Source organism: Cnephaeus nilssonii, assembly GCF_951640355.1.
Source record: "Cnephaeus nilssonii genome assembly, chromosome: 10".
NCBI classification, from domain to species: domain Eukaryota; kingdom Metazoa; phylum Chordata; class Mammalia; order Chiroptera; family Vespertilionidae; genus Cnephaeus; species Cnephaeus nilssonii.
The window spans coordinates 39,942,257-39,969,355 of NC_137081.1; the positions used below are offsets into that span (position 1 = coordinate 39,942,257).

The 27,099-nt window shown below is 40.3% G+C and overlaps 1 protein-coding gene across 4 annotated transcripts in view; it reads left to right on the top strand.

The window, feature by feature from the left end:
• The window catches only part of CCDC141 (coiled-coil domain containing 141), a 177,033-nt gene that overhangs the window by 53,485 nt on the left and 96,449 nt on the right, over nt 1-27,099 (top strand). For all 4 annotated transcript variants that reach the window (XM_079782191.1, XM_079782193.1, XM_079782192.1 and 1 more), the window contains exon 6: nt 7,970-8,086. In XM_079782191.1, coding sequence (XP_079638317.1) covers nt 7,970-8,086 — 117 coding nt within the window. The remainder of the gene's footprint in view (nt 1-7,969; nt 8,087-27,099) is intronic.

Here is a 27,099-nt window from a genome sequence, read left to right on the forward strand (position 1 = left end):
TAAGGTGTTTGTAGGAGAAGCATGTGATTTTGAAAACAATAGAAACACCTCCTAAGTCAAGTGCATGCTAACCACCACTAATTTCAATGACACTACATATCCTAGGTCCTAAAGGAGGTAGTCTGGTGCAGATGGCATGGCCAGCAATCCCAGCTTTTACATTTACTATCTATGTGATTTGGGCAAGTTAGTTGGCCTCTGTGCCTCATGTTCCTTTTCTGTAAACTAGAAATAATAATAATAGCTATCTATAGATTTGTTGTGAATATAAACAACATTATATATGTAAAATTGCTTAAAGCACAGCTTAGTAATCGTTCAAATGTTCAAATGTTCACCATCTCACTCCATGTCAGTGGTCACTCTCTGAGCTTTACCAGATAATCACCAGCACATAATATCCTACATATTCACTGGATCCCACACCAATTTTCTAAATTACTAGATAATCTTTCTAAAATGTTATAGTGTGAATGGTAAATAAATGCCATTCCAGGGCTTGGTATCCAGCTGAGTTTATTAAAAAAGGTCAACTTTATCTGTATGATAAAATTAAAAATTTATTTTCCTCTCCCTTTCTCCACTCTTTAGCTATTTCTTTACCTAATTTATAGTTATTATAGTTGATTACACTTTCCTTAAGCTTAGTTTGTCACTTCTATATACAGTATTGTTCAACTGGACTGATGGCTTAATAGCACTTTAATTAGGCACAATTGTTTAAGCCCCCACATCAGTTGGTAAGAGGGTTGGGAGATACACACCATAACTAAATGACATTCTCAGCAGTGATAGGACTGATAACAAAGCTGTGTGCTCTCTGGGAAAGGCTCTGCATTACTTTGACCTCATAACCTTCCACTGTATGACAGTCAGTTGCTGCTACTCAGCTGTCCGCTCCACCCTGGGGCTGCCTGTGTATCTTCTTCCACACCCTGAGCTCCTTTCCTTTCCTGCCCCTGGTGCTGGAGGTTGTTGGCTTTTATTTATTTTTTTTTCAATACTGCTGCCGTCTCAAACTGGCAGGAGAGAGGGACTTATTCCTTCCTCTACCCGCATGCTTCAGTCCCCAAAGACAAGCAAAGGGGCCCTATTAATTTTAATGCTTTTTTTGTAGGGCGACTCATAAGCAAATACAATAAATGGCACACTTTGGAAGAATTAAAACATCCTTTATAATTTAGCAGTTATTTATCCTATCAATATGATAGCTTCTAACTCTCATTTCCCCCCCAACAACCAGGGTTTAGGTCAAAGCTTCAGTATGCAATCTATTAGGCTACATAAACAAGGAATTGGGGAGGTTATGTGCAAATGTCAAGCTTTGGTCCTACTTCTAAGTAGCCCTGTAAGTCTCTCTCTCTCTCTCTCTCTCTCTCTCTCTCTCTCTCTCTCTCTCTCTCTCTTGATCTCGCTCTGAATAAAATGGCTCCCCATCACCTAAGGTACATCCCTAAGTTCTACTGGGAAAACCATGCCTTACATATCTTTGTCAGAGATGCACATGGCCACTAGACTGGTCTGTTTCTTTTCTTGAAAAAGAAAGAAAAAGAATTTTTTCCCACTGCTGGGAGGATTCCCAGCAATGAGTCAAAGGTAATGCTAGAAATAAAATTTAGGTCCAGAGATGTCCACTGTACTGATTTTATTCATGGGACTTAACAGCTTCCCACCACTGAGTAGTTGGAAGTAAAGAGCCTACCTAAACACAAACAAGAGTTGAAAGCAATCTTGGGAAGGGAAGTCCTTAGTGCCAAGTTTCTTATAATATAAATGTTGGAAGAGGAATGATATGTTAACACAAGTCAGAATGATTAAATACATAAAATTATGATTCCAGACAGGGAGATAGATGATCTGTAAAGCTGTTTAAAAAATAACAAATTTTTCCTATGACAAATAATATAATATATTAGCTTTCCTGATACCCATCAACAGAGAATACTGGGATTCGATAATTTGCTAAGGAATACTAATATCTTCCCATTGACTTCAGTAATTCATGGAAGGCTTCCAAATTCCACTAAAGAAAATTGTCCTCCTGGAATCTCTGAGATAGAGTCCAAAATAACAAGCCAATAATGAGATCAGTCTCAGAATGCATCTAAAAAAAACCCCCAATCCCCATTTTGGCATAATTCTTTTCTCCTCTGCTTCCAAGTCCTCAGGTACAAACATCAGTGACATGGCTTTAATGCTTTTAATACTTTACCACCTAAAGGAGCAAATGAATGTCTGAAGTCTGGTTATTGCCTGGTTAAATACAGAGTGCATTTGACTAGATCGTCTGATGCAAAATAATGGAAATTGGTTTCCCTACACTACAGTAAAAAAGAAAAAGAGCCATGGGTGCTAATATTGTTGTTTAATGCTAACATGCCTTCAAAATCAAAGTAAACATTAGACCTGTCACCTGTGGCCTTCAACTATAGTTGAAAACACCTGTCTATGTGTGCATTTTTGGTAATTGGAAGAGAGCTTATTAAAAAGTCTTGGGTTAAAGAAGATAAATAACTGATCCCCTTGCCCCCATTATCAGTTTTTTGTTTGTTTTGTGTCTCTGATAGTAACTGATTCTTTGGCAGGAACTGTTGGGACTGTCCCACACATGGAAGAGAAAATGAAACTAATTTGAAAGAAATTTTCATCTTCCCTTAAGCATTTCTGTTAAGGTGGTTTGAATTGTTTATTGCTAGCTCACCCCCTGCAGCATAGTTTTAACGATCCAAAATAAGATCTGATCTCAGATTGTAGAACAAATTGCAGAGAAAGGGACGATGATGCTTTTATTCAGTCTGATGCATCACTTTGGGTTGCAGCAGATGATTACCTGCTTGCCACTTGGGTCATTTATCCTTGGTCATCAGACAGTACTTTCTATGTGTTTCATGTGTTCCCCATGTTTTGGTTCTGTCTTTAACACGTATCATTTTGGAACAGGAATTCTCAGTTTGTGCTTGTTGCCTCCTCTGCCCACAGCTGGCGTCTTCCTCTGAGGCACTCCTTCTCTCTAATGCACTGTGTCCATTGAGCCCCATGGTTGTACACAGGGCCTATTTCCATGTTAGAATTAGAATTTATAAATATATTGTTGCATTTTGGTTTTTGTCTTAGGAACATTCAAAAACTAGCCTAATAAGAACCATTTCTCTTCTCTGGAACCCTTTGGTTCTCCATACATTCAAACTGTGGCATTTCTGTGTTCAACCATGGGACTTTCTTCTTATCGGTTGTGTAACCTTAAGTGAGGTGCTTAACCTGTATGTGTCTCAGTTTCCTCATCTATTGCAAAAGTAAATATCTTCATCATAGGAGGGGTACAAAGGTTGGATAAGGTCACTTGTAACCTGCCTAGAGTAGTACCTGACACCTCTCTGTGAAGGTAGGGTTCATTTATTTTACTTTCTTTATTCTTATCTCGCAGCTAGGGGGTCAATGTGGGGATGGGTTATTCAACAAGCAAAGACTAGTCTTTCTGGGCCCAAAGCTACCTTCAGTAGTGCTCACTTCCAACCTTCCCATTCTGGTACATTCCTACATTAATCCCCCTTCATGCATCTTCAGTTCCTGCAAAAAATGCTTATGTCTCATCTATTCAAAATTTTTTAAAAAGGTGGGAGAAGCCTCATTGGTACCCCTGCTTTCCTTAAAGCTATCACCTGCTCCTTCCTTTACTCAGCCAATAAACTTCTTTGGAAGAGTCATTAGCTGAACTTCAGTACCCCTACCCAGTGGTCCATACATGCTTACCAACCAATGCTTCATCCCACTATTTTCCTGATTTCACTATTTTAAACAGCCTCTAATTGAAACTCAGTCTTTAGATCTACAAATAAGGATCTTCTCAAAATCCTTGAGTTGTAGAACCATCTGATAAAAATATAATGCAAGCCATGTATGTGATTTTATTTATTTATTTATTTGTCTATTTATCTATTTATCTTTAAATCCTCACCTGAGGATATGCTTTTTTTAAAATTGATTTTGAGAGAGAGAGAGAGAGAGAGAGAGAGAGAGAGAGAGAGAGAGAGAGAGAGAGAAACATTGATGTGAAAGAGAAACATCTATCAGCTGCTTCCTATACATGCCCAACCAGGGATCAAACCCTCAACCTATGTAAGTACCCTGACTGGGAATATAACCCGCAATCTTTTGGTGTATGGGACAATGCTCCAACCAACTGAGCCACCTGGCCAGGGCTACATATGTGACTTTAAAAGTTGTAGTAGCCATGCCCTAGCTGGTTTGGCTCCGTGGATGGAGCATCAGCCTGCAGACTGAAGGGTAGCAGGTTCAATTCCAGTTAAGGGCACATACTTCAGTTGCAGGCTCCATCCCTGGCCCCAGTCGGGGCACGTGCAAGAGGTAACCAATCGATGTGTCTCTCTCACATAGATGTTTCTCTCTCTCTGTCTCTCTCTCTCTCTCTCTCTGTCTCTCTCTCTCTCTCTCTCTCTCTCTCTGTTTCTCTCTCTTCCACTCTCTCTAAAAATCAATGGGAAAATATCCTCGGGTGAGGATTAACAAAAAATAAAATAAAAACAAAAGTTGTAGTAGCCACATTAAAAAAGTGAAAAAGAAACATTAAAAAGTTTAAAAGACTCATAAAAAAAGCAATAATATATTGTGTTTAATCCAAGATATCCAAAATAGTATTTCAACATTTAATCAATATGAATATTCTTAATGAGATATGTTCATTAATTTTTAAAACTATGACAATGAAATCTGCTGTGTATTTTATACATCTCAAGTTGGACTTGTCACATTCCAAGCACTCAATAGCCATATGTGCTTATTGGCTACCACATAGGACAGTGCAGGTCTACACCATTTGACTGAGTTTTTCTGGCACCCTCTTTAATATCCAAGATAGCTCTTGGTTTTCATTGAACATCTCTGATCACTTCTTCTTTGCATCTTTGCTGATTTTCCTTTCCTTTCTCTCTGTCTTCCTTCATTCTCAGATAGGTAGTCCCCTTCCCCTGTAAAAAAGATCTGCCCCACTCCTTCTCTACCTTAGTTCTACCTGCTCTGGGCACTGAGGATCTAGCATGTCATGTCAAACCAGTGGAATGACCATGAACACAACACTTACATCAAGCTGAAAGGTGGGAACTGGAGAGAGGAAAAAAAAAATGTTCTTACTTCCTCCTTGAACTATCATTCCCTTGAACTGATTTCCAGTGCATACTCGGAATGCTTTTTGTTCTTCTTTTCTTTCCACCAACCCTTGGTTCATGTTTTTATCCTTTGTAGGGACCATGTTCTATAGAATGTCCTGATGCATCACTTACTGTACTTACCACTCAACAGCTGATATAATTTACACCCTTATAAAAAGTGCTCTTGGAATATCTGTGCAGCTGTCTGCAGTAGGTACGCGCAGGGCACAATGACTGATTTACAGGGTGGCAGAATATTATGGTTGACAAGCTCTTCGTTATTTAGGGTGTTGTGCTTTTACAAGAAGGACTCTGAGAGCCTGTTCTGTATGCGTCCCATGGCACACATAGTAAATCTAATCTAAGAGGCTGCACATGTGTGTGAATGCCTCACTGAGCTGTAACACCCACACAGTGAACTACTTACTTCTGAGTTTTATGCCAACCTGTTTTTACGTCTCTCCCCAGAGTGCATTCAGTAGTAAAACTGTGTAGATCTAGAGAGTCAGTTTGCTTCATCAGGCAGGTATGTGATCAGGATATATGGAATATCTCCACAGACCTTTAAATGCATTCATTTGTAGGGAACAGTATTGCCATACAGGAATAGTATTCTTTGGGGATTGAAATAGTATTTGCCAAATGTAGGGATGAGGTCAGTAGATACCTTTTAAAAATCAACAACTCATTCCTTTCCTGCTTTCATCGCCACTGACATGTGCTAGATGACAAGTCTTTGACTCACAAAATTAAAGAGGTTTACTGAGGGTTCAGGCTTCTCACCTGTTTTTAGAGATTAACGAACACCTGTTTGTACCCACTTTTATTCACTCAGATTCTATATTAACTTTCTCTATTGAAGCATTCTTGAGATTTCAGAGTTCTTCTCCCCTGAGCTAAGAATAAATAAAACTTACTCCCAATACTTAATACATTAAATGATCTCTGAAAGTTGGTTATAGTCACGATTCATTTTTCTTTGATGAAACCCTTAAATGATTTCTCTAGTTGTGTTTTTATATGGGCCCACTGCACCTTTTGTGAGAAACTGTTTGTATAAAATTAAATAAATGAATAAATGTTATAGCTCTTGATAAAGTACTCTGTGTGTTCTAATGTGTACACTATACATATTACCTATTTCTAATTGGGATACCAGAAAGACAGACTATCTTCAGATAGTTGTAATATATAAACATTACATTTTAGATATGGGAACTGACTAATGTTTGTATTATATACAGCTTACCAAATATTATGAAGAAAATGAGGTTCATTTCACATGAAAACTGCTACAGGATCACCATTATTCTTTTCTTTGCATCGATGGCAGCCTAAAATGATGGCTAACAAAGATTTCCAATTAGAAGAGGCCAGAGAAGCCCTCTAACCCCATATTTTACTACCTATTCCATGCTGAGAAATGCCAGGCATTAGTATAGACCCTTTGATTTCATAACCAGCTTTGTGGTATCAGCCCTGTAATGGTAATGGAATGTCCTATTCTAGGTAACCACTAACTCAACTTCTGTGGTGTGTGTGTGTGTGTGTGTGTGTGTGTGTGTGTGTGTGTGCACATATTGTGTGGAGCTCCATGACTAACCTAGTTTTCTCCTTGGCCACCTGCTTCAAACATTTGTCCATATTATAGGAGATCAAATAAATCCTGAGGCTGTTGGTAGACAAGACAGCCTAGACTTGAGGAAAGCAGTGTCCACCATTTTGAATGGACTGTCAGGATTAATTTTTCAGGTTTGAAGTAATTCCCCCTCATACCCATGGTCATAAGACTTTAGCGTAGCCAAGGATGGCAGCAGGGCATAGTGGAAACAACATGAACTTTGAAATAATGGAGGCTTGGGGACGAATCCTGGTTCTGTCACTTACTATGTGGCCCTGGGTATGCTGCGTAAGCTCTTCTCATCTCTACAATGATGATATCATGCTTGTTATAGAGTTGTTGAGGGAAATAGAGGTGATGCCCCAAAAGCAACTACTAAACTGTTTAGCATGTAGTGGGCTCTTAGGAATCAGTAGCAATGATGTGATCATGCAACCACACTGTATAGGATTTGAGAGTAAAAATCCAAGTCTCTTTCCTTTCATTTGGATAAAGAATCTGCAGCCAGATACTTCATGTCATCTGTTCAATGCCAGCTTAAGTCATCATTTAAAAATGTACTACTTCTTTCAAGTCCTTTACTATTTGTTGTTTAAACAGTGTAAGGTATGTATTGTAAATCAAATCTAAATGAATCTGAGTCATGCCCCATTTATAATGTTAACAGAGTTTTAATAATTTCTTCATTTATTTTCTGAACACGATTTCCAGCTGTACCAAACAATATTTTTGCGTTGTCTTTTTATAGTAGAAATATAATTCTACATATGCTGTTATGCTGTCAATTACCTTCATGTTGGTCTATGTATCTGTATTCAGATTCACATTCTTATCCAGGAAAGGGGATTTATATTCTAGAAGCATGCATGACTCAGAGACTGTGGGAATCTATTTTGGTTCTTCTTTGTTAGGAGATTTTGAATAATTTTCTTCATGCTATGTAATCTGAACTGATATATTATTTTCATGCTTTTCAGGGATTACTTTGTGTTTTTTTCTCTGAAGAATGTAGGGGTTGAGTGAAGAAATCATAAAACCCCACCATAATTATTTAATACATGAGATGAGTTTATCCAAAGAGAAATTGATGTAGCTTATGTTTTGAAAGATTAATGAAATATTTCTTAAATTTTACTCAGTATTCTAATCATTTGAAAATTGATCTCTGTTGCTTTTTACTTAGGTTACTTGTTGGTTTCAGAAAACCATAAGAGATTTACGGGAACAAAGTCTTGGTTCATCACTTTCAGATAATGAGGAGCTAATCCGTAAGCACGAGGAACTAAAAATAAAAGCAAAGGTAAGAGACACATTAAAAAATAATTGAAACATGCAGGTAATTTAGAGAGGCACTAAAAATTCTCTTTGAAAAGCCCACTATTTACATAGGAAAGATTCTGATAGCGTTAGCTAATACCACTGCCCACTGCCTGTTCTTCTAAAATAATAATGAAGAAAACAACAGCTTCTACAGCAAAACTATCTTTTTAAAATAATTACTATGTGTCAGACACTGCATTGAGTGTAAGAGATGCATTATCTAAATTATCACAAACCCCCTAAGGAGTAGATATTATTTTTTTCTCATTTTACAGATCAAAACAAACTAAAAGCAGAGGCTTACAGAAGCAAGGTAACTTTACTAGTGTAATATATCTTGTCAGTAGCAGAGTTGGAATTTGATTGCAAGTCTTACCTAACTCCACTCTACTGTGCCAGCTTTCTTTAAAAAATGTTTTTCTACACTGAGGTCTCAGTATGATTTCCAGATATAGTTTACTTGCTGTTTCCATTTATATTTCCCCAATCCCTTAATTTGCTTCACATTTCTTGGTTTTGCACAAATTAATGGCTACCAGCTGGGCAACCACTTGCAGGTGTTTGAATGTGCAAAATGGAACCATGAAGTACTGAGGCAGGAGGGGCAGAGCAGCCACGTAACAGTGCTCCCTCTGCACTGTCTGGTTTGGAAATGGACGCCTGTGTACATGTGGGGTTTATGAATACTTTCCAGAGTTCTTTACAGGTGCTCCATTTTGATCTGCAGGAAAACAAAAGTCTATATGTAGTAGATTGAGTGGGAACGGTGAATACTTGAATTAATATCAGGCATAGGGAACTTTCTATTATCAATATGTTGGGTGGCTGGTAGTTATAAGTACAGCCCAGTCAAGAAGCTCTGGGAAACAATGGGCCAAACTTCTAGACAATGGTTGAGAATAAGGAAGACAAACCAAATAAATATTACATGTTTGGGAGGATGGGATTTGGGTGGGGCAGGAAAGGCAGTAGATTGCATTGATCTGGACTGAAGTTTCCTTATGGGAATCATGATGCTTTTGTTTTTGCTTCTCTTTGAACACTGCAGTATGCAGAGGCATTCAAAGTGTTTGCTTTGGATATTTGTTTAACTGATAAAAGATGCAATTACAAAGACTTATGACTGATGATTTTTTAAGTTCATTAAAAATGTCTCTACTTACAAAATTTTTTTTAATTATACAAGAATTTATTTTGTGTGTGTCAAACAAGTTTTATCAGTGAAAGTTCTATCAAAATCCCTAACTAGTAAGCACAAGAAACAACCTCAATTGTATACAGGAGTTGCTTCCTTTAAAACAAAACAAAACAAAACAAAAAAACAAAAATGGCATGTTCATGTAATGTAGACCTCCTTTAGGGTTGTATTCACTGTTAACTGTGGACTATGGTTTCATACAGCCTTGAGGATAGTTGGAGTAGAATATTTGTTAGCATATAATCTCAGTTCTGGTAGGACACAGTTTTTATCATTTTTTTTTTTTTGATTTTTTACAGAGAGGAAGAGATAGGGATAGAGAGTTAGAAACATCGATGAGAGAGAAACATTGATCAGCTGCCTCCTGCACACCCCCTACTGGGGATGTGCCCGCAACCAAGGTACATGCCCTTGACCGGAATCGAACCTGGGACCTTTCAGTCCGCAGGCCGACGCTCTATCCACTGAGCCAAACCAGTTTCGGCTTATCATTCTTTACATTCCACATTTGTAGTGCTGATATCCATAAATAGAAAAACACAGACATTCTTTTCACCATTATCCCAATGTTGCAGACATAAGGGGTTTAAGAATTAAATTTTTAATCATAAATTTTATTATATAAAGTACATCATAGAAAATTTCTAAACTATAAGGAAAATAAAAGTGAATCATTCAAACCAAAGATAGCCATTGTTAAGATAACCATTCTTAATATTTTTGTACATTTCCTTTCAATTTTTTCCTGCACAAACCTAAAAACACATGACATCAGAGTTATGCTTTTTTATTTTTAACTTTATCATAACCTAATAACTTTTAGCTGAAAAATACTTTATTATATGAAACCTGAATTCATATTACAGGATTACACAGTTTGATTACGTATAGAAGCTAAACCATATGAATATCTAAAAGCAAATATTATTTTTTAAAGGTACAAATTCCTGATAAACACCATCATGTTCCAGAAAAATCAACTGCTTCCTTTCAGGGTCCTGAGCCTCTCAGAAACCAGTTACAAATCTCATGGATCAGCTGAGTATTAAAGCATAATAATCAAATAAGTAGGTGTTCTTTTTAGCTGAACTGATTTTAGAAATAGAGAGAGAAAACTATTTCTCTCTGTCTTCCTTGAGAATAAATTTATTTTCTAAAAAAATGTATACATTTGCTTTACTGGGAGTCCATTTTATTGCTTATCTTGAAACATTCTTTATGGGATAAGATTTCCCATCCAAAATGTGGTTTAGCCAATGGAGCTCCCAATATCAATACCATCTTAAAAAATTACCAAAATATTGAATAGCTGTTTAGATTGGGTCAACCCAATAGAGATGAGTACTCAAACATGACTTGTTGATAAAAAGGTTTTGAGATACTTGCCATCATTTGGGACACTAGATAATCCAATGGCAAGATAACTGGTTACTCAAGGCAGCAGGGGCCCCTGAATCAGTGTAAATGCAGAGGATGGAGTGGCCACCATGGCTTTCCAGAAGAATAGGGTCTGAGCAGATGGATGGGATCTGAGCAGTTGGTTAGGAGAGGGTGATTGTTCCAGAATAAGGTGAAATAATGATAAGACCAGTCTGTCTATGACAAGAGTTAAAGGTCCTAGCAAAGCTGAACCCAGAGAAGAGAGACTAAGGAGAGTTGTCCCAGAGGTTATATGTATCCACAGTGATTCCATAAGAAAGAAATGCTAACCAAACATGATCATTACAGGGAAGGCAACGTCCATAAGTTGAGAAATAGAAGAGCTTCCTGAGGCTGTGGAAAGAGGGCCTAGGTGACCTCAAAACTCCCTTTAACTTTTAGGTTCCATAAAGAAGACAAGATTCAGATTACAGTATCGGTTGTACTTGTTAGATTTAAAACAACATGAGTGTAAAAAACACCTCTTCAGAGTTGGCCAAAAGGAGTGGAACTGATCAAAAGAGGAAATAATGGCATTTCTGAAAAGTGGAGACAGTGTCTCACTCACCTGGGTATTCCCAGCATTAGAACAGTTCCTGGTATGCTTGATTCATGTTTATTCAGCCCTTTGAACTGTGAAGATGAAAGAAACATTCTTTAATTTCTTTCTATGATTCTCTGGTGACTTGAGGTAACCACTCAGTTTCCTTTTACCTATCTATCTACTCATTATCTTTATTTTATTTGTTTGTTTGTTTGTTTGTTTGTTGTTAATCCCCACCCGAGGATATTTTTCCATTGGTTTTGATTTTTATAGAGAGTGGAAGGGATGATGTGAGAGAGACACATTGATTGGCTACCTCCCACACTCACCCTTATCAGGGCCAGGGATTGAGACTGCAACTGAGGTACATGCCCTTGATTGGAATTGAACCTGGGACCCTTCAGAGGGCCGACACTCTATTCACTAAGCCAAACCAGCTAGGGCTTTCTTTATTTATTTAAAAAAATTTGTCCCCCCAGAATGGAGTTACACAAACTCTTAAATTCATTATAAACCTCTGGTTTGGCCATTCTCTTGCTTTATTTTATTATTGCTCCCTTCATTCTCTATCCCCGTGACATTTCCATTCTCACAGGCACTCTAATGGGTTCAATATGTGTCTGTAGACATATTCCCATTCCTAAAATATATACAGTTACATGTTTCCAATTTGCAAAAATGGGCCTAAGGCATAGATCTCATTGTTTCTTCCCATAACACTGCTTGCTAGTACTGGGCCAGGCTTTATCTCCTGCCTATGACACTCAACCTTATTCTATTCCAGATGGCCAGTGACCCTGACACTGAGACTCGCCACCTTTTGGCTCCTCAAGGAAGCTTCTCTTATCTATAAGCTTTATTCTCACTTGTTGTCCTTAACAGGAAGGACCAGCTGTATTATTTATAGAGCTCAGTGAAAAATGAAAATATAGATATTTCCTTTAAAAATTATTGAGATTTTATTTATTTTTATTTTTGTTAATCCTCACTCAAGGATATTTTTTCCATTAATTCCTAGAGAGAGTGGAAGGGAGGGGGTAAGTGGGAAGAGATATCAATTGGTTGCCTCTCCCTTTGCTCTCCCTTCCCTCCTCTCACACCCCCCCACAACATGGGCCCCAGGGGGCCCAGGATTGGAACTGCAACTCAGATACTTGCCCTTGACCAGAAATCGAACCCAAGATCTTTCATTCCAAGGGCCAATGCTCTAACCACTTAGCAACACTGGTCAGGGCAAATATTATTGGAAATTTTAATGCACCAATAGCACAACATTAACCCAAGCAAAGGATCCTTCTTAGCATAGGGTCCTGTGTGGTGGTACAGGTCACTGGACAATGAAGCTGGTCCTATGACAATGTTAATATCTCTGGAAAGACCTGGCAACCTTAGATGGTTAACCATTTTCCTTAGCTACCTTTTTGAACCTCTTTCCACCCGGACTAACAAGTTTTCTAAAAATAGAGATTATAATGTTATAACAGGTTGCGTCTACAAGGAAACAAAAAGGTTGAAATTCCACCTATGTCATTCACTATGCAATCTTGGGTATACTTGACCTCTCTGAGTAAGGAGGAGCCTAGCCATGAAAACTAAATGAGAAACTATTTTTAAAAACATCCACATTTCAGTGGTGGCTCCAAAAATGTTGTTTACTTTCCCACCCATGACGTAAATGTTCAAATAGTTTTCATCTGTGGTTTTCAACAGTCTCATTCCTTGTTCTTAGAGAAGGATTCCAATTTTATGTGTCCTTAAACAGGAAGAAGCATATTACATTTTGGACTTTTATTTGGGTGTGAGTATGAGGAGAAGGGGGGATATTCCTTTCAAAGGAGATTTAACATAGAAATAAGGCCTCAAGCTGGGGATTCATTAGTGAAACTCACGTAAATAATCTGGGGATCCAGGGGAAGTAGGTGTTTCTGCTTCCCACAGCTAAAGCTGTACACAGCAGGAACTGTTCTGTATTGCTTATTAGTTCTTTCAAAAAAACTTTGAAAGTGCCTCTATCTTGCTGGAATGCACTCAAATAAGAAATATAGCAACTTTCATAACTCTTAATAAATGTGATACCTTATTCAGAATGTGCTGAAATAATTGAATTAAAGGATTTGTGATCTTGGCCTCTAGTTTCTTCAAAAATATTATTTAGAGATCTTTAAAAAATACCAGTGCTTAGGTCCCATGGGATCTTTATTAGAGAAAAAAGTCAAGTCCACACTCAATCACTGAGCCAAGCCGGCTGGGCTAACTGGGTTGCATTTTAGAAGATTACTTTGGAAATAATGTGAATGATAAGAATGGAAGGGAGTGGTATTGAAATCAGGACACTTAAAAGCTGTTGTTTAAATGAGAGTGGCTTTAGGTGGGGCATGATGTCTTTTTTTGAGATGGAGGTCATTAATCCCCATTTTAAAGGCTTAAAGAGACATAGCCTTGTTATTCAAGTGTGGCCCCCCAGAAGCAACAGCAGCAACATCTGGACATCTTAGCACTGCAGACTCTCACACTCCACCCAGCAAACCTATTAGGTCGGAATCTGCATTTTAATCCAGAGAATTTGAATTGACAATAAAGTTTAAGAGGAACTGCTTAGAAGTTTGTACTATATATTTTATGTAGGTTCATATTCTCCTTGATGTTCATAGATGAATATGTATTGTTTAGAAAGTCCTTGAGTAAAAATAATTTTTTTAAGTTCTGGGAGAAATAAAACTGAAAATTGTGTATAGAAACATCATCTTTGATGTTTTACTTATAGTAGAAATAGTCCTCAGATTCAAGATTAAAATCATCTTCCATGATTCATCATCTAATCCGATTTTCCAAGTCATTGAAAATATTTTCCAGTTGTTGCTGGGTGATTTCATAAATTGGATTTGTGATCTTGGCCTCTAGTTTCTTCAAAAATATTATTTAGAGATCTTAAAAAAAATACCAGTGCTTAGGTCCCATGGAATCTTTATTAGAGAAAAAAGTCAAGTTCAAAGTTACAAAATATTTATATAGCTATGAGATAATGAAGTAAAGCAAAATCTCTTGCAAGCTTATTTGAATAGTTTAAATGCATAATTATCATCATAGAACCACTGTAAGTAAGTGGCTCTTTTTTTTCTCATTAAAAAAAAATCTTTATTGTTGAGAGTATTGCAGATGTCCCAAGTTTTCTCCCTCATTGCTCCCCTCCATCCGGTTCCCATCCCACTCCAGGCCTTCACCACCCTACTGTCTGTGTCCACAGGTAATATCTTTGGTTAATCTTCCCTTCTTTCTGAGATTTGTCAGTCTGTCCCATGTTTCTATTCCTCTGATTTGATTTTATTCACCAGTTTATTTTGTTCATTAGATTTATTGTTCATTTATTTTGATTTTTAGATTCAACTGTTGATAGATATGTATTTATAGCCATTTTATTGTCCATATTTTTTATCTACTTTAGCATTTTCTTGTCTGTGCAACTCTTTATCTGACCCTCAATTCTAAATGAGAGCTTTGCTGGGTAGAGTAATCTTGATTGTAGGTTCTTGCTATTCATCACTTTGACTATTTCTTGCAACTCTCTTCTGGCCTGAAAAGTTTTTGTTCAGAAATCAGCTCACAGGTGTATGGGTACTCCCTTGTAGCTAACTGCTTTTCTCTTGCTGCTTTTACGATTCTGTCTGTCTTTAACCCTTGGCATTTTAATTATGATGTGTCTTGGCGTGGACCTCTTTGGATTCCTCTTGTTTGGGACTCACTACACTTCCTGGTCTTATAAGTCCATTTCTTTCACCAGGTAGGGGAAGTTTTCTGTCATTATTTCTTCAAATAGGTTTTCAATATTTTATTATCTCTCTTCTCCTTTTGGCACCCCCAAAATATGAATGTTGGTACCTTAAAATTGCCCCAGAGGCTCCTTACACTATCTTTATATTTTTGGACTCTTTTTTCTTTTTGCTCTTCTGATTGGGTGTTTCTTTTTGTTTGTTTGTTTGTTTTGCTTCCTTATATTCCAAATTGTTGATATGATTTTCAGAATCCTCTACTCTACGGTTGAATCCCTGTAAATTATTCTTTATTTCCGTTAATATATGCTTAATTTCGGACTTGGTCCTTTGCCATGTCTTTGACATTCTCACTAAGATTCTTGAAAATATCACTAAGCCCCCTGAAGATCTTATGAAGATCCTTGAGTAACCTTATAACCATGGTTTTGAATTCTGTGTCCAGTAATTTGCTTGGTTTCATTTCTTTCATTTATGACATGTTTCTTTGTCCCCCCATTTTGACTGCTTCCCTATGTTTCTTTTTATATATCAGATAGAGCTGCTATGTCTCCTGGAGTTGGTAGAGTGGCTTTGTGTAGCAGGTGTCCTGTAGGGCCCAGTATCCTCCCTAGTCACCTGAGCTGGGCACTCTAGATACAACCCTGTGTGGGCTGTGTGCACAATCTTATAGTTGAGCATTGATTGCTATCGGCATCTCTAGGAGGAATTGACCTCCAGGCTAATTGGCTGTGAGGACCAGCTGTGGCTACAGGTGGGAGAGCTGCCGTGCAGGAGACACCCCTATGGAGCAGGACTTGCTTCAGTGGGATTTTGGTGCTCACTGAGCCTGCCTCTTGAGTGGATGTGTAGAGTTGTAATCTGCTATGCTCCGAAGCTGTCCACCAGCTGCACTGGCTCTAGGGCCTCCAGGGAGGTGCAAAGTCAGCCACTGCCTGGGGACTCCCTGCAGGAGATAGTTGTATTGGGCTTGGAGGTGCCTAGGTGAGGCCCAGCTGTGAAGCAAGGCAGGCTCGTGCTCTTGCAGGGTCTTGGGCCTTTTATTGGTAGGTTTGGGCCATTCTGCTTCAGCTGCAACTTGTTTGAGAGGTTCTAGCAAAATCTGAAGCCTGAGCCAGGACAGGCTATTGACAAGCTTCTGCAAACAGGTTGGGTGGGGCTGCAAATTGGATGGGGCAGGACCTCAAAGAATCACCAGGGTGGAGCAAACAGTGTGGGCCAAGCTGATGGAAACAGATACGGCTGCCAGCCCAGGAACAGTGACCGCTGTGAGCACCCTTGTCTGGGGGAAAGCTGTCACCTGTCCTCCTGCTCTGATTCCAGACAATCCAGTTCCTCCCTCTATGTGTCTGGGTCCCCCAGAGCTGCTGTCCGGAGCCTGGCGTTGGAGCTCACAGGGATGGAGTCTGAGTAAGTTTGTGCTTGAGCCCTTTAAAAGGAACACCCTAGTCTTCAGCAGCCTCCGTGTCCCTCAGCCCCAATCCCCACTGGTTTTTATAGCCCATGGTTATGGGGAAATCTCTTCCCAGCTCTGGGACCCTGGGCTGGGGGTCTCCTCACAGGGGCCTCTGCAGAGATGATCTCCCTTCTGATTAAAAAAACACAGCACACGTGTTTCTCTGTCCCTGCGTTTTGGCTGCTCCCCCGTGTTTGTTTCTATGTATCAGAGCTGCTATGTCTCCTGGAGTTGGTGGAGTGGCCTTGTGTAGTAGGTGTCCTGTAGGGCCCAGTGGCTCAGCCTCCCCAGTCACCTGAGCTGCGCACTAGGTGTGTCCCTGTGTGGGCTGTGTACACAGTCTTGTAGTTGAGCATCGATTGCTGTTGGCGTCACTGGGAGGAATTGACCTCCAAGCCAATTGGCTGTAAGGACCAGCTGTGGCTACAGTGGGAGAGCTGCTGTGCAGGAGACACCCCTATGGAGCAGGACTTGCTTCAGTGGGATTTTGGTGCTCACTGAGCCTGCCTCTTGAGTGGATGCGTAGAGTTGTAATCTGCTATGCTCTGAAGCTGGTGCACTGGTTCTAGGGCCTCCAGGGAGGTGCAAAGTCAGCCACTGCCTGGGGACTCCCTGCAGGAGATAGTTGTATTGGGCTTGGAGGTGCCCAGGTGAGGCCCAGCTGTGAAGCAAGGCAGGCTCGTGCTTGTGCAGGGTCTTGGGCCTTTTATTGGTAGGTTTGGGCCATGCTGCCTCAGCTGCAACTTGTTTGAGAGGTTCTAGCAAAGTCTGAAGCCTGAGCCAGGACAGGCCATTCATATGGACAAGCTTCTGCAAACAGGTTGGGTGGGGCTGCAAATTGGATGGGGCGGGGCCTCAGGGAATCACCAGGGTGGAGCTAACAGTGTGGGCCAAGCTGATGGAAACAGATGTGGCTGCCAGTCAGCCCTGCGACCCCTTGTGAGCACCCCTGTTTGGGAGAAAGCTGTTCCCCATTTACCTGCCTCGATGCCAGACAATCCAGTTCCTCCCTGTATGTGTCTTGGTCCCTCAGAGCCTCTCCCTGGCGCTGGAGCTGGGAGGAAGCAAGTCTAAGTTTGTGTGTCGCCCCTTTAAAAGGAACAACTGGATATCCAGCAGCCTCCATGTCACTGAACCCCAATCCCCACTGTTTTTTATAGCCCACAGTTAAGGGAACTTCTCTTCCCAGCTCTGGGACCCTGGGCTTGGGGTCTGGTGTGGGGCTGAGACCCCTTGCTCTTCAAGGGCAGCCTCTGCATATACAGTCTCCCTCCTGATTAGAAACATGCTACACGTGGGTGCTGGTCCAGCTGGTTCTGCGCCTCCTCCCCTCCTACCAGTGTGAGCGTGCTTTCTTTTTTACTTCTCTAGTTGTAGGACTTCCCTTCAGCCAGCTTTCAGGCAGTTCTGGATGATGGTTGTTCTGTGTTTTAGTTGTAATTTTGATGTGGTTGTGGGAGGTGGCGTGTACAGGCGTTTACCTACACTGTCATCTAGGTTCCTACAACATTTTTCATCAAAAGCAGCTCTCTAAAAATATGTTTATTGCCCTAGCATCGGCCTGCAGACTGAAGGGTCTCGGGTTCAATTCCAGTCTAGGGCATATGCCTGGGTTGTGGGCTCGATCCCCAGTAGGGGGCATGCAGGAAGCAGCCGATCAATGATTTTCTCTCATCATTGATGTTTCTATCTTTCTCTCCCTCTCCCTTCCTCTCTGAAATCAATAAAAATATATTAAAATATGTTTATTTTATTTTTCTGATTACATAATATTTTCTAATTTTTCTAAAAGAAAAAACTGAAGAAAATTAAAATCACTCATAGTATGTAGTTATGTCTGAAAATGAGAAGGAAATATAAAACATACATAATATTGAGTATTCCAAAACTGTGTATATGTATACACCATATGTGTATGTGTTTATATACAAAATGTGTATGTGTTCTTTGCAGTGTGATTTTTCCAGTTATCATTATGTCATAAGAATTTCTCTATTCAAATGCATATCCTCTCTAATAAAATGGTAATATGCAAATTAACCATCACTCCGCTACATAAGTCACGCCCACCAGCCAAGCCACACCCACCAGCCAATCAGGGTGAGTATGCAAATTAACCCCAGCCAAGATGGCTACAGCCACAGAGAGCAAGGTTTCCCAGGTAACAGAGCAAGCCAAGCTTTCCGATAGCCATTGCAGGCCTAAGCCTCCACTCAAGCTACAAAGTTTCAATTATAGAAGGTAAACAAATTCAAACAGAATGGCAGCAGAACAGAGCTTGAGAGAGCAAGCCAGGGTTGCCCGCGGCAACAGGTGAAGCAAAGCTTTCCGCTCACCCTGGCCGGGCTCACCCGCTTAAGGCTACAAAGTTTCAATTGTAGAAGGTGAATTAACTGCAACAGAAATGGCTGCCGCCCAGGAGGGAGCAGCAGGCTTGGCTCTGCTCCAGGCTACAAAGTTTCAATTGTAGAAGGAAAATAAATTCCAGATACCAGAGCCTCCGCTTGGGTTGCCAGGGGGCGTGGCCGGCCTGCAAACCACCACAGACCCCTCGCTCAGGCCGCCCCACACCCCAAGGGAACCCCACCCTGATCCGGGACACCCTTCAGGGCAAACCAGCTGGCCCCCACCCATGCACCAGGCCTCTATCTTATCTAATAAAAGAGTAATATGCAGATTGACCATCACTGCAACACACAAGATTGCTGCCCCCATGTGGTCAAAGATCCTGCCCCATGTGGACACAAGATGGCCACCACAAGGTGGCCAGCAGGAGAGGGCAGTTGGGAGGCACCCGGCCTGCAAGGGAGGGCAGTTGAGAGGGACCAGGCTTGCAAGGGAGGGCAGTTGGAGGTGATCAACCCTGCAGGAGAGGGCAGTTAGGGGTGACCAGGCCGGCAGAGGAGGGAAGTTGGGGGCAAACAGGCTGGCAGGGGAGCAGTTAAGCATCAACCAGGCTGGCAGCGGAGTGGTTAGGGGGTGATCAGGCTGTCAGGCAGAAGCGGTTAGGGGCAATCAGGAAGGCAGGCAGGCAAGCAGTTGTGAGCCAGCAGTCCTGGTGGGATCGGGCCTAAATGGGCAGTCGGACATCCCTCCAGGAGTCCCAGATTGGAGAGGGTACAGGCTAGGCTGAGGGACAACCCCCCTCCGTGCACGAATTTCGTGCACTGGGCTTCTAGTTTAAAATATTTTTTAATGATTGGGTGCTATTAAACCATGTAGCTATATCAAACAGTATTTGAGGCAGCAACATAGTATTTCAGATTATGACAGTGGAGTGCATGGTATACTCCCAAGGCCTCAAGTTAAGTCCCGGCCTCTGCTTATATCTGATGTACTCTTGGGCAAATTTCTTACATTTTTGAACCTGGTCTCTGTCTTTTGTAAAAGAGGGTAATAATTGTGTCTAATTGATAGAGTTGTTGTGAGGATTAATTATGTTCTCATACGATAGTACTTAGCACAATGCCTTGCACAATACAACCACAACATAATATGGGCTTTTTTTTCTTTATGGTGGTAAAACAAACAACATAAATTTTGCCTTTAGTGACTTTTAGTGTATTCACAATGTTGTATAACTATCACCACTATCTAGTTCTAGGACATTTTTATGACCCCCCTCCCCCCACAAAAAGAAGACCATACTCATCAAACAGTTTATCCCTTCCTCTCTCCTCCCAACCATTAATCTGCCCTCTGGCTCTATGGATTTACCTTTTCTGAATATGTCATATAAATGGAGTCATATAGTGGCCTTTTGTGTCTGGCTTCTCTTGTTACTGGTGGGGAGAGGTCCTTGTCCCCACCGGTTGCTAATGGGAGTGGAATTCTTACAATATCCCCCCAAAAAAGAATTTTCTGAGACTCACATGGGAGAAGGAGTGATTTTCATTTGCGTGGAATTGAGTCCCTGAGTTTCCAAGGCGCCCCCCCTCCTTCAGTCCTGCCATAAAAGAAGTGTAACTGTGGCTTTAAGAAGGCTAGACTTAGAGCCAGTGTCCAGAGTTTCTGTTCCAGGTAGGAGCAACCTAATACCTCATCAGGCTAGCTGAGGTTGTGTTTCCCACTGCAGTTCATCAATCCATTGCATGGGCCACACAGGCGAATGCAAGGAAGCAGGGATAAGAGAGCTCCACAAGCCACAACTCGCAAGAGAGCAAACTCTTTTTTTTAGGGGATTATGTATTCCCAAATAGGCTTGCAGTGGTCATGCCCATTCTGGCCAGTCATTTCTGTTCTCAGGGGTGATTGACTGACACCCTCCCTACATCACCCTGACTTTACTGCGCTTGTACCCATCTCCTCTTCGTTGGAGCTGCAGGGAACGGGCCAGTGGGTTTGATCTTTGGTCATGGCACATACAAGTAGCAACCAATGAATGCAAAAATAAGTGGAACAACAAATTGATTCTTCTCTCTCCTTCTCCCTCTCTCTCTTCCCCTTCCTCTTTCTCTCTAGAATTAATTTTTAAAAAATTAGAAAAGCAGCCATTAAAAATAAGATCAATCAATGAAAAAAAATTTTAAGCAGTCATTTAAAAAAATAAATTTTTCAAATATCCTTTTTTTTAAGAATAGAAATATTTCCACAGAAATAGCACTTACATGAACTATTTAGTACAAAAGGAGCTACTTATAGTGTTTTTGAGTGGTTTGGGGAGTGCACAGCGATATCTAGAGTTCTTATAATAGTTTCTGGGTTATCCAAATATTTTCCAAGTGCTTTATAAACATTGTTGAGCTATTTTTTCTCATTGTGGCACATGGTAACCTGTGTACAGAAGCTGACTATTCTGCTATTTGAGCTTCTGTTACATTCTCCGAATTCCTTCACTGAAGGGATGTGAAAAAATGGTAAAACTGCTTTAAAACATATTGCTTCAGTAAATCTGCTCAAGTCTCTGGTGGTTATAAGGAAAACCTATGAAATGAAGCAGAGTATGTTTCTTTATAATGTTTTATCTAATTTTAAAAATAAAGTGGGGTCTGAATTTGCAATGTCCAAAGGCAGAAATGAAATGAATCTCCAAACAGTAAAGACACCTGCATTAGTGCATTTCAATTTCTCTGTCTTCATTTTAGTGAATAATTTGTTTTACTTGTCTTATTTTTATTTTATTTTATTGATTTTTTACAGAGAGGAAGGGAGAGGGATAGAGAGTTAGAAACATCGATCAGCTGCCTACTGCACACCCCTACTGGGGATGTGCCCGCAACCAAGGTACATGCCTTTGACCGGAATCGAACCCAGGACCCTTCACTCCGCAGGCCGATGCTCTATCCACTGAGCCAAACCAGCCACGGCACTTGTCTGATTTTTTTAATGAACTTCCCAATTAAGAGCAGATGTCATTTTTTCCCATAGAACATAAATTAGAAATACTTTTATTACTAACAGGCAAAATATGTATATATAGTATTGAATTTGTCTGCAAGCATTGGGAAAATCTACAAAATAGTGGGAATTTTACATTGGTAACTATTGTAGCCTTAACTTGTGAGTTAATGTAAAGCTTAGTGAACCATATGTTTTCATTTACAAGGAAATTTTGTTTGATTGATTGATTTACCTATTTATTTTTATTGATTTCAGAGAGAAAAGGAGAGAGAGATAGAAACATCAATGATGAGAGAGAATCATTGATTGGCTGCCTCCTGCATGCTCCACACTGGGGATCGAGCCCGCAACCCAGGTATATGCCTTTGACTGGAATCAAACCTGGGACCCTTCAGTCCGTAGGCCAATGATCTATCCATTGAGCAAAACTGGTTGGGCAGGAAATTTTGATTTAGAAAGTCCTTCGGAAATATTTAAGCCCATCTAAGAAGAGAATGAGTTAAGAGAGCAAATAAAGAGTATTGTATTTTATGATCACTAGGTTCAAAACTACCTGCTGTCACTTTGCTTATGGAATCCTCAACAGCTTTTAAGTTTAAGTGCTTAGAAGTGGGGTCACTGGGTCAAATGGGAGTTTCATTTTTAATTTTTTGAGGGAACACCACACTGCTTTCCACAGTGGCTGTACCAGTCTGCATTCCCACCAGCAGTGCACTAGTGTTCCCTTTTCTCCACATCCTCGCCAACACTTGTCGTTTGTTGATGTGTTAATATTAACTCTTCTGACAGGTGATTCCTCATTGTCATTTTAATTTGCATCTCTCAGATGATTAGTGACTTTGAGCATTTTCTCATGTCTCTTGGCCTTCTGTACGTCCACTTTGGAGAGGTGTCTATTTAAAGCCTTTGCCCATTTTGTAATTGGATTGTCTTTTTTTTTTTTTGTTAAGTTGTATGAGTTTCTTATATATTTTGAAAATTAACCCCTTATCAGATGTATCATTGGCAAATATGTTTTCCTATGCAGTGGGCTCCTTTTCATTTTGTTGATGGTTTCTTTTGCTGTGCAGAAGCTTTTTATTTTGATGTAGTCCCATTTGTTTATTTTCTCCTTAGTTTCCTTTGCCCTTGGAGATATATCCTAAGAAACCTGAAACACCAGTCAGAAAGAATATATGAACCCCTATGCTCATAGTGGTGCAATTTACAATAGCTAAGATCTGGAAACAGCCTAAATGCCCATCAGTAGATGAGTGGATAAAAATGATATGGTACATTTACACCATGGAATACTACGCAGCTGTAAAAAAAGAAGGATCTCTTACCGTTTGAGAAAGCATAGAGGAATCTGGAGAGTATTATGCTAAGCAAAATAAGCCAGTCAGAGAAAGATAAGTATCACATGATCTTACTCATATGTGAAATCTAATGAACAAAATAAACTGATGAGCAAAATAGATCCAGAGACATAGAAGCATAACAAATCTCAGAGGGAAGATGAGGGTGGGGTGGTTGGGGAGAGATTAACCAGGGAACTTATATGCATTTATGCATAGCCCATGGACACAGACAATAGTGTGGTGAAGGTCTGGGGGGAGGGGGCGGGTCAATGCAAAAGAAAAAAAAGGGAAAGACATCTGTAATACTTTCAACACTAAAGATAAATAAATAAATAAATAAACCACCTAAGTTTTTTTTAAAAGTGTAAATGCTTAGAAAAAATTTTTTTCTTCATTAGTTTTTTAAGTTGTGACTTAAAAAAAAAATTCTTTGTATATATTATTTCTTCTCCTTCTCCTCCTCTTCCAATTACTTGACAGCCCTGAAAGAAACATTCCCACGACGCCTGACCTTTTATAGTTACTATTATTATAACTCAAGGTAATATTGCTATCATAATAGTGCTAGTGAAATTGACTCTACTTGAAGTGGGCACCTGAGAAGGCACTTTCTTATGGCTTAACATAGACACCCGACTAAATCCCTGCAACCTTCTTGTGCTACTTCAGTGTCCACCCCGAGACAGTCAGTGCTGTGGCCTTCGAGTTCCTTGATGTTCTTTACTCCAAAGGCCTTCACTTCAGCTTCCCAGCCATGCGGCTACATTGGTTCCATGGTACCACCCAAAGCTGTTCTCTTCACCTCCCTTTCCTTTCAGCATTTCCTGGTCCCTAACTCAATCACCCATTTTCTCTCTTTCTTCCTATATCTGAAAGAAGATGAATCAAGTAGAATACTTTCTCTGATTTTACCTGTTTAAAAAGTAAACGATCCATTATCAGTTAGCCTTACAAATTCCTTTCTTTATCATCTGTTAATTCTCTGCTCCTTTCCCCATAACAACCAGTCCAAAACTTTCATGCTTTTTAACCCTTTGCACTCGCTTGCTTTTTTCTCGATTCCTTTATTCTAATGCTAACCGTGTCGAGTCACACTCGACATCCAAGTGCAAAAGGTTAAAAATTCCCCAGACTTTACTTAACCTCAGAGTCATTTAGTCATACAAAATGAAATTGCTTGACTTTTTTTCCACCCTCTGCCCTTTTTCCTCTTTTTTCCACTCGCCTTCTGTTTACTTTCAATTCTCCTCTTTTTCCAAATTTAAGCCTTGATCCACTTTTATAAATTCCTCCTTTCCAATTTCTATATTTTGCCTCTTTTCATTCTTAATACCTCAATTTCCAGTTACCCTCTTCTTCCTTCAATTATATTTTGATCTCTCACAATATTGGAAACAAAAAATGTTGCTGCTCAACCCTTAAAACACTAACCCATCTTTTTTTAAACTATTGTAATGGGTTGAAATGTGTCCCCCAACATTCATGTATCTCAGAATGTGGTCTTATTTGGAAATAAGGTTATTGCAGATGTAATTAGTTAAGATGAGGTCATTAGGGTGGACTCTAATTAAATATATTTTTAAAAAGGGGAAATTGGAACACAGAGGCAGGCACGCATAAACGGAGAAGACGTGGAGACACAGGGAGCAGTTGGCCATCCGCGAGGCCAGGAGAGAGGCCTGTACAGGTCCTTCCCTCACAGCCCTCAGAAGGAGCTAATCCTGTTGCCACCCTGATTTCAAACTTCCAGCCTCCAGAACTGTGAGAGAGAACATTTCTTTTGTTCAGGCCCCCAAGTGTGTGGTACTTTGTTACAACAACCCTCAGGCACTACTACGATTGCTTCATTTTCAGCCTCCTTGGCGGCCCTCAAATGCTTACTGCATTATGAGAAGCTATTCTTTCTTAATAACTGATGACTTGAAGTTCTTGATGGATTTGTCCTCTGAGGCACTACTTTCTCTAGTTCTCTCATCTTTGGGATGGCTCCTTCCAAATCTTTCCATGCCGTTTCTTCCCCCATTCTTGTTTTGCTTGGAATGTCTAATCTTTGGCTCCTTTTTCTTCTTATTTCTTCACGTGGAGTTATCTAATCCCATGACAGCAATATCACTTTTATCTTGATAATTTCTAGGTATTTAAAAAAATCTCCAAGTCATATATCTTTTCTCAATTCCAGTCTTCTTTTTAGAAATTCCTGTTGAAGATTTACATATCGACTTCTTACTGGTACTTCTAATTCAACTAAAATCATTCTTTTCCCCTTCAACTCTCTCCTGTTTTCCTTGTCGGCTAAAGACATTGCAGTCCTTCAGCCACTCAGGTTAGAGAGACTTCAGGGTCACATTAGGATCCTCATCCTTTTTCTCCCCTCACTTTGCTCATTTCTCAGTTTTAGTCAATTCTTAACCTCTTTATCTCCTTCTCATCTTCTCACTCCAGAACCACCACTTTAGTTTGGGCTCTCAGAATCCTTAACAGAGACTATTACAATTATGTTGTGTAGTACTATGAATCTGAGCCTACCGACTATAATAATTGCATGAAATGTCACTTGTTTTTTATTTTTATTCAATATAAGCCTTCTTCTGAGCTCCCATCCTCTGACTGGTGGGACATTCATATCTGTTGTTAATGGAGTCCCCTCCCCGCAGGGTTTGCAGGGGTTCCATACAGCACCACAGCACTGTTGTCAGCAGTCTACTCTGGTTCCCTCTGAAACAATCATTATGTCAGCCTGTATGGAGACTGCAGTTCAGCGGCTCTGCTGCTTCTGTGCCTGTCTGGGGTCCCAGGCTGGCCCAAATGCCCGTCTCCCTAGGGCAGTAGTTGGCAAACTCATTAGTCAACAGAGCCAAATATCAACAGTACAACGATTGAAATTTCTTTTTTGAGAGCCAAATTTTTTAAACTTCTTCTAATGCCACTTCTTCAAAATAGACTCGCCCAGGCCGTGGTATTTTGTGGAAGAGCCACACTCAAGGGGCCAAAGAGCTGCATGTGGCTCGCGAGCCGCAGTTTGCCAACCACGGCCCTAGGGGAAACACAGCCATGCCTGTGGAAGCCTCATGGCACTGCTCTGAGAAGACCATAAACCTCCACACACCTCATCCTGCATCCAGCCTTCTCTCCCGTGCTAGCCAGGTCTCCCTGTTTTTCAATGGCCCTCACACTTAACCTTTTTCTCCTTCACCACGGCTATCATATGTCTTCATTTACTTGGTCTTTTTACAAAAGACAGGAGGGGAAATGACTTGCAGGTAACTTCTGCCTTTGACCTTAATATAAACTTCACCAAGGCAAAAGAAACTCATTTGTGGAATATAATGAACAACATAAACTGATGAACAAAAATAGATCCAGAGACATAAGAAGCATCGAACAGATAGTCAAACCTAAGAGGGAAGGCAGGTGAGGGGAGGAAGGTGGGGTAAGAGATCAACCAAAGGGCTTGTATCCGTGCATATAAGTATGACCAATGGACATCACAATAGGGGGGTGGGGGGATGTGCTGAGGGGCAGGAGTGGTCAGGGAGAGGTCAATGTGGGGAAAAGGAGACAAATTTAAAACTTTCAATAATAAAGAATTGAAAAAAAGAGAAAATATTGACTGTCTTCTTGAAACAGGGCAGGTAGCACAATATGGGAATAACACAGTAAATTATCCTGCCACAGGCCTAACTCGATTCTGAGCCTCTGGTCTTTCCATTTTGCAATTCTTTTTAAATTAATTAATTAATTAATTATTTTTTTAATCCTCCCCCGAGGATATTTTTGCATTGAATTTTAGAGAGTGGAAGAGAGAGGAAAAGACACAGAGAAATATTAGTGTGAGAGAAACACATCGATTGGCTGCCTCCAGCACAAAGTCCGGGAGGAGCCTGCAACCGAGGTTTCGTACCTTTGACTGGAATAAAACCTGGGACCCT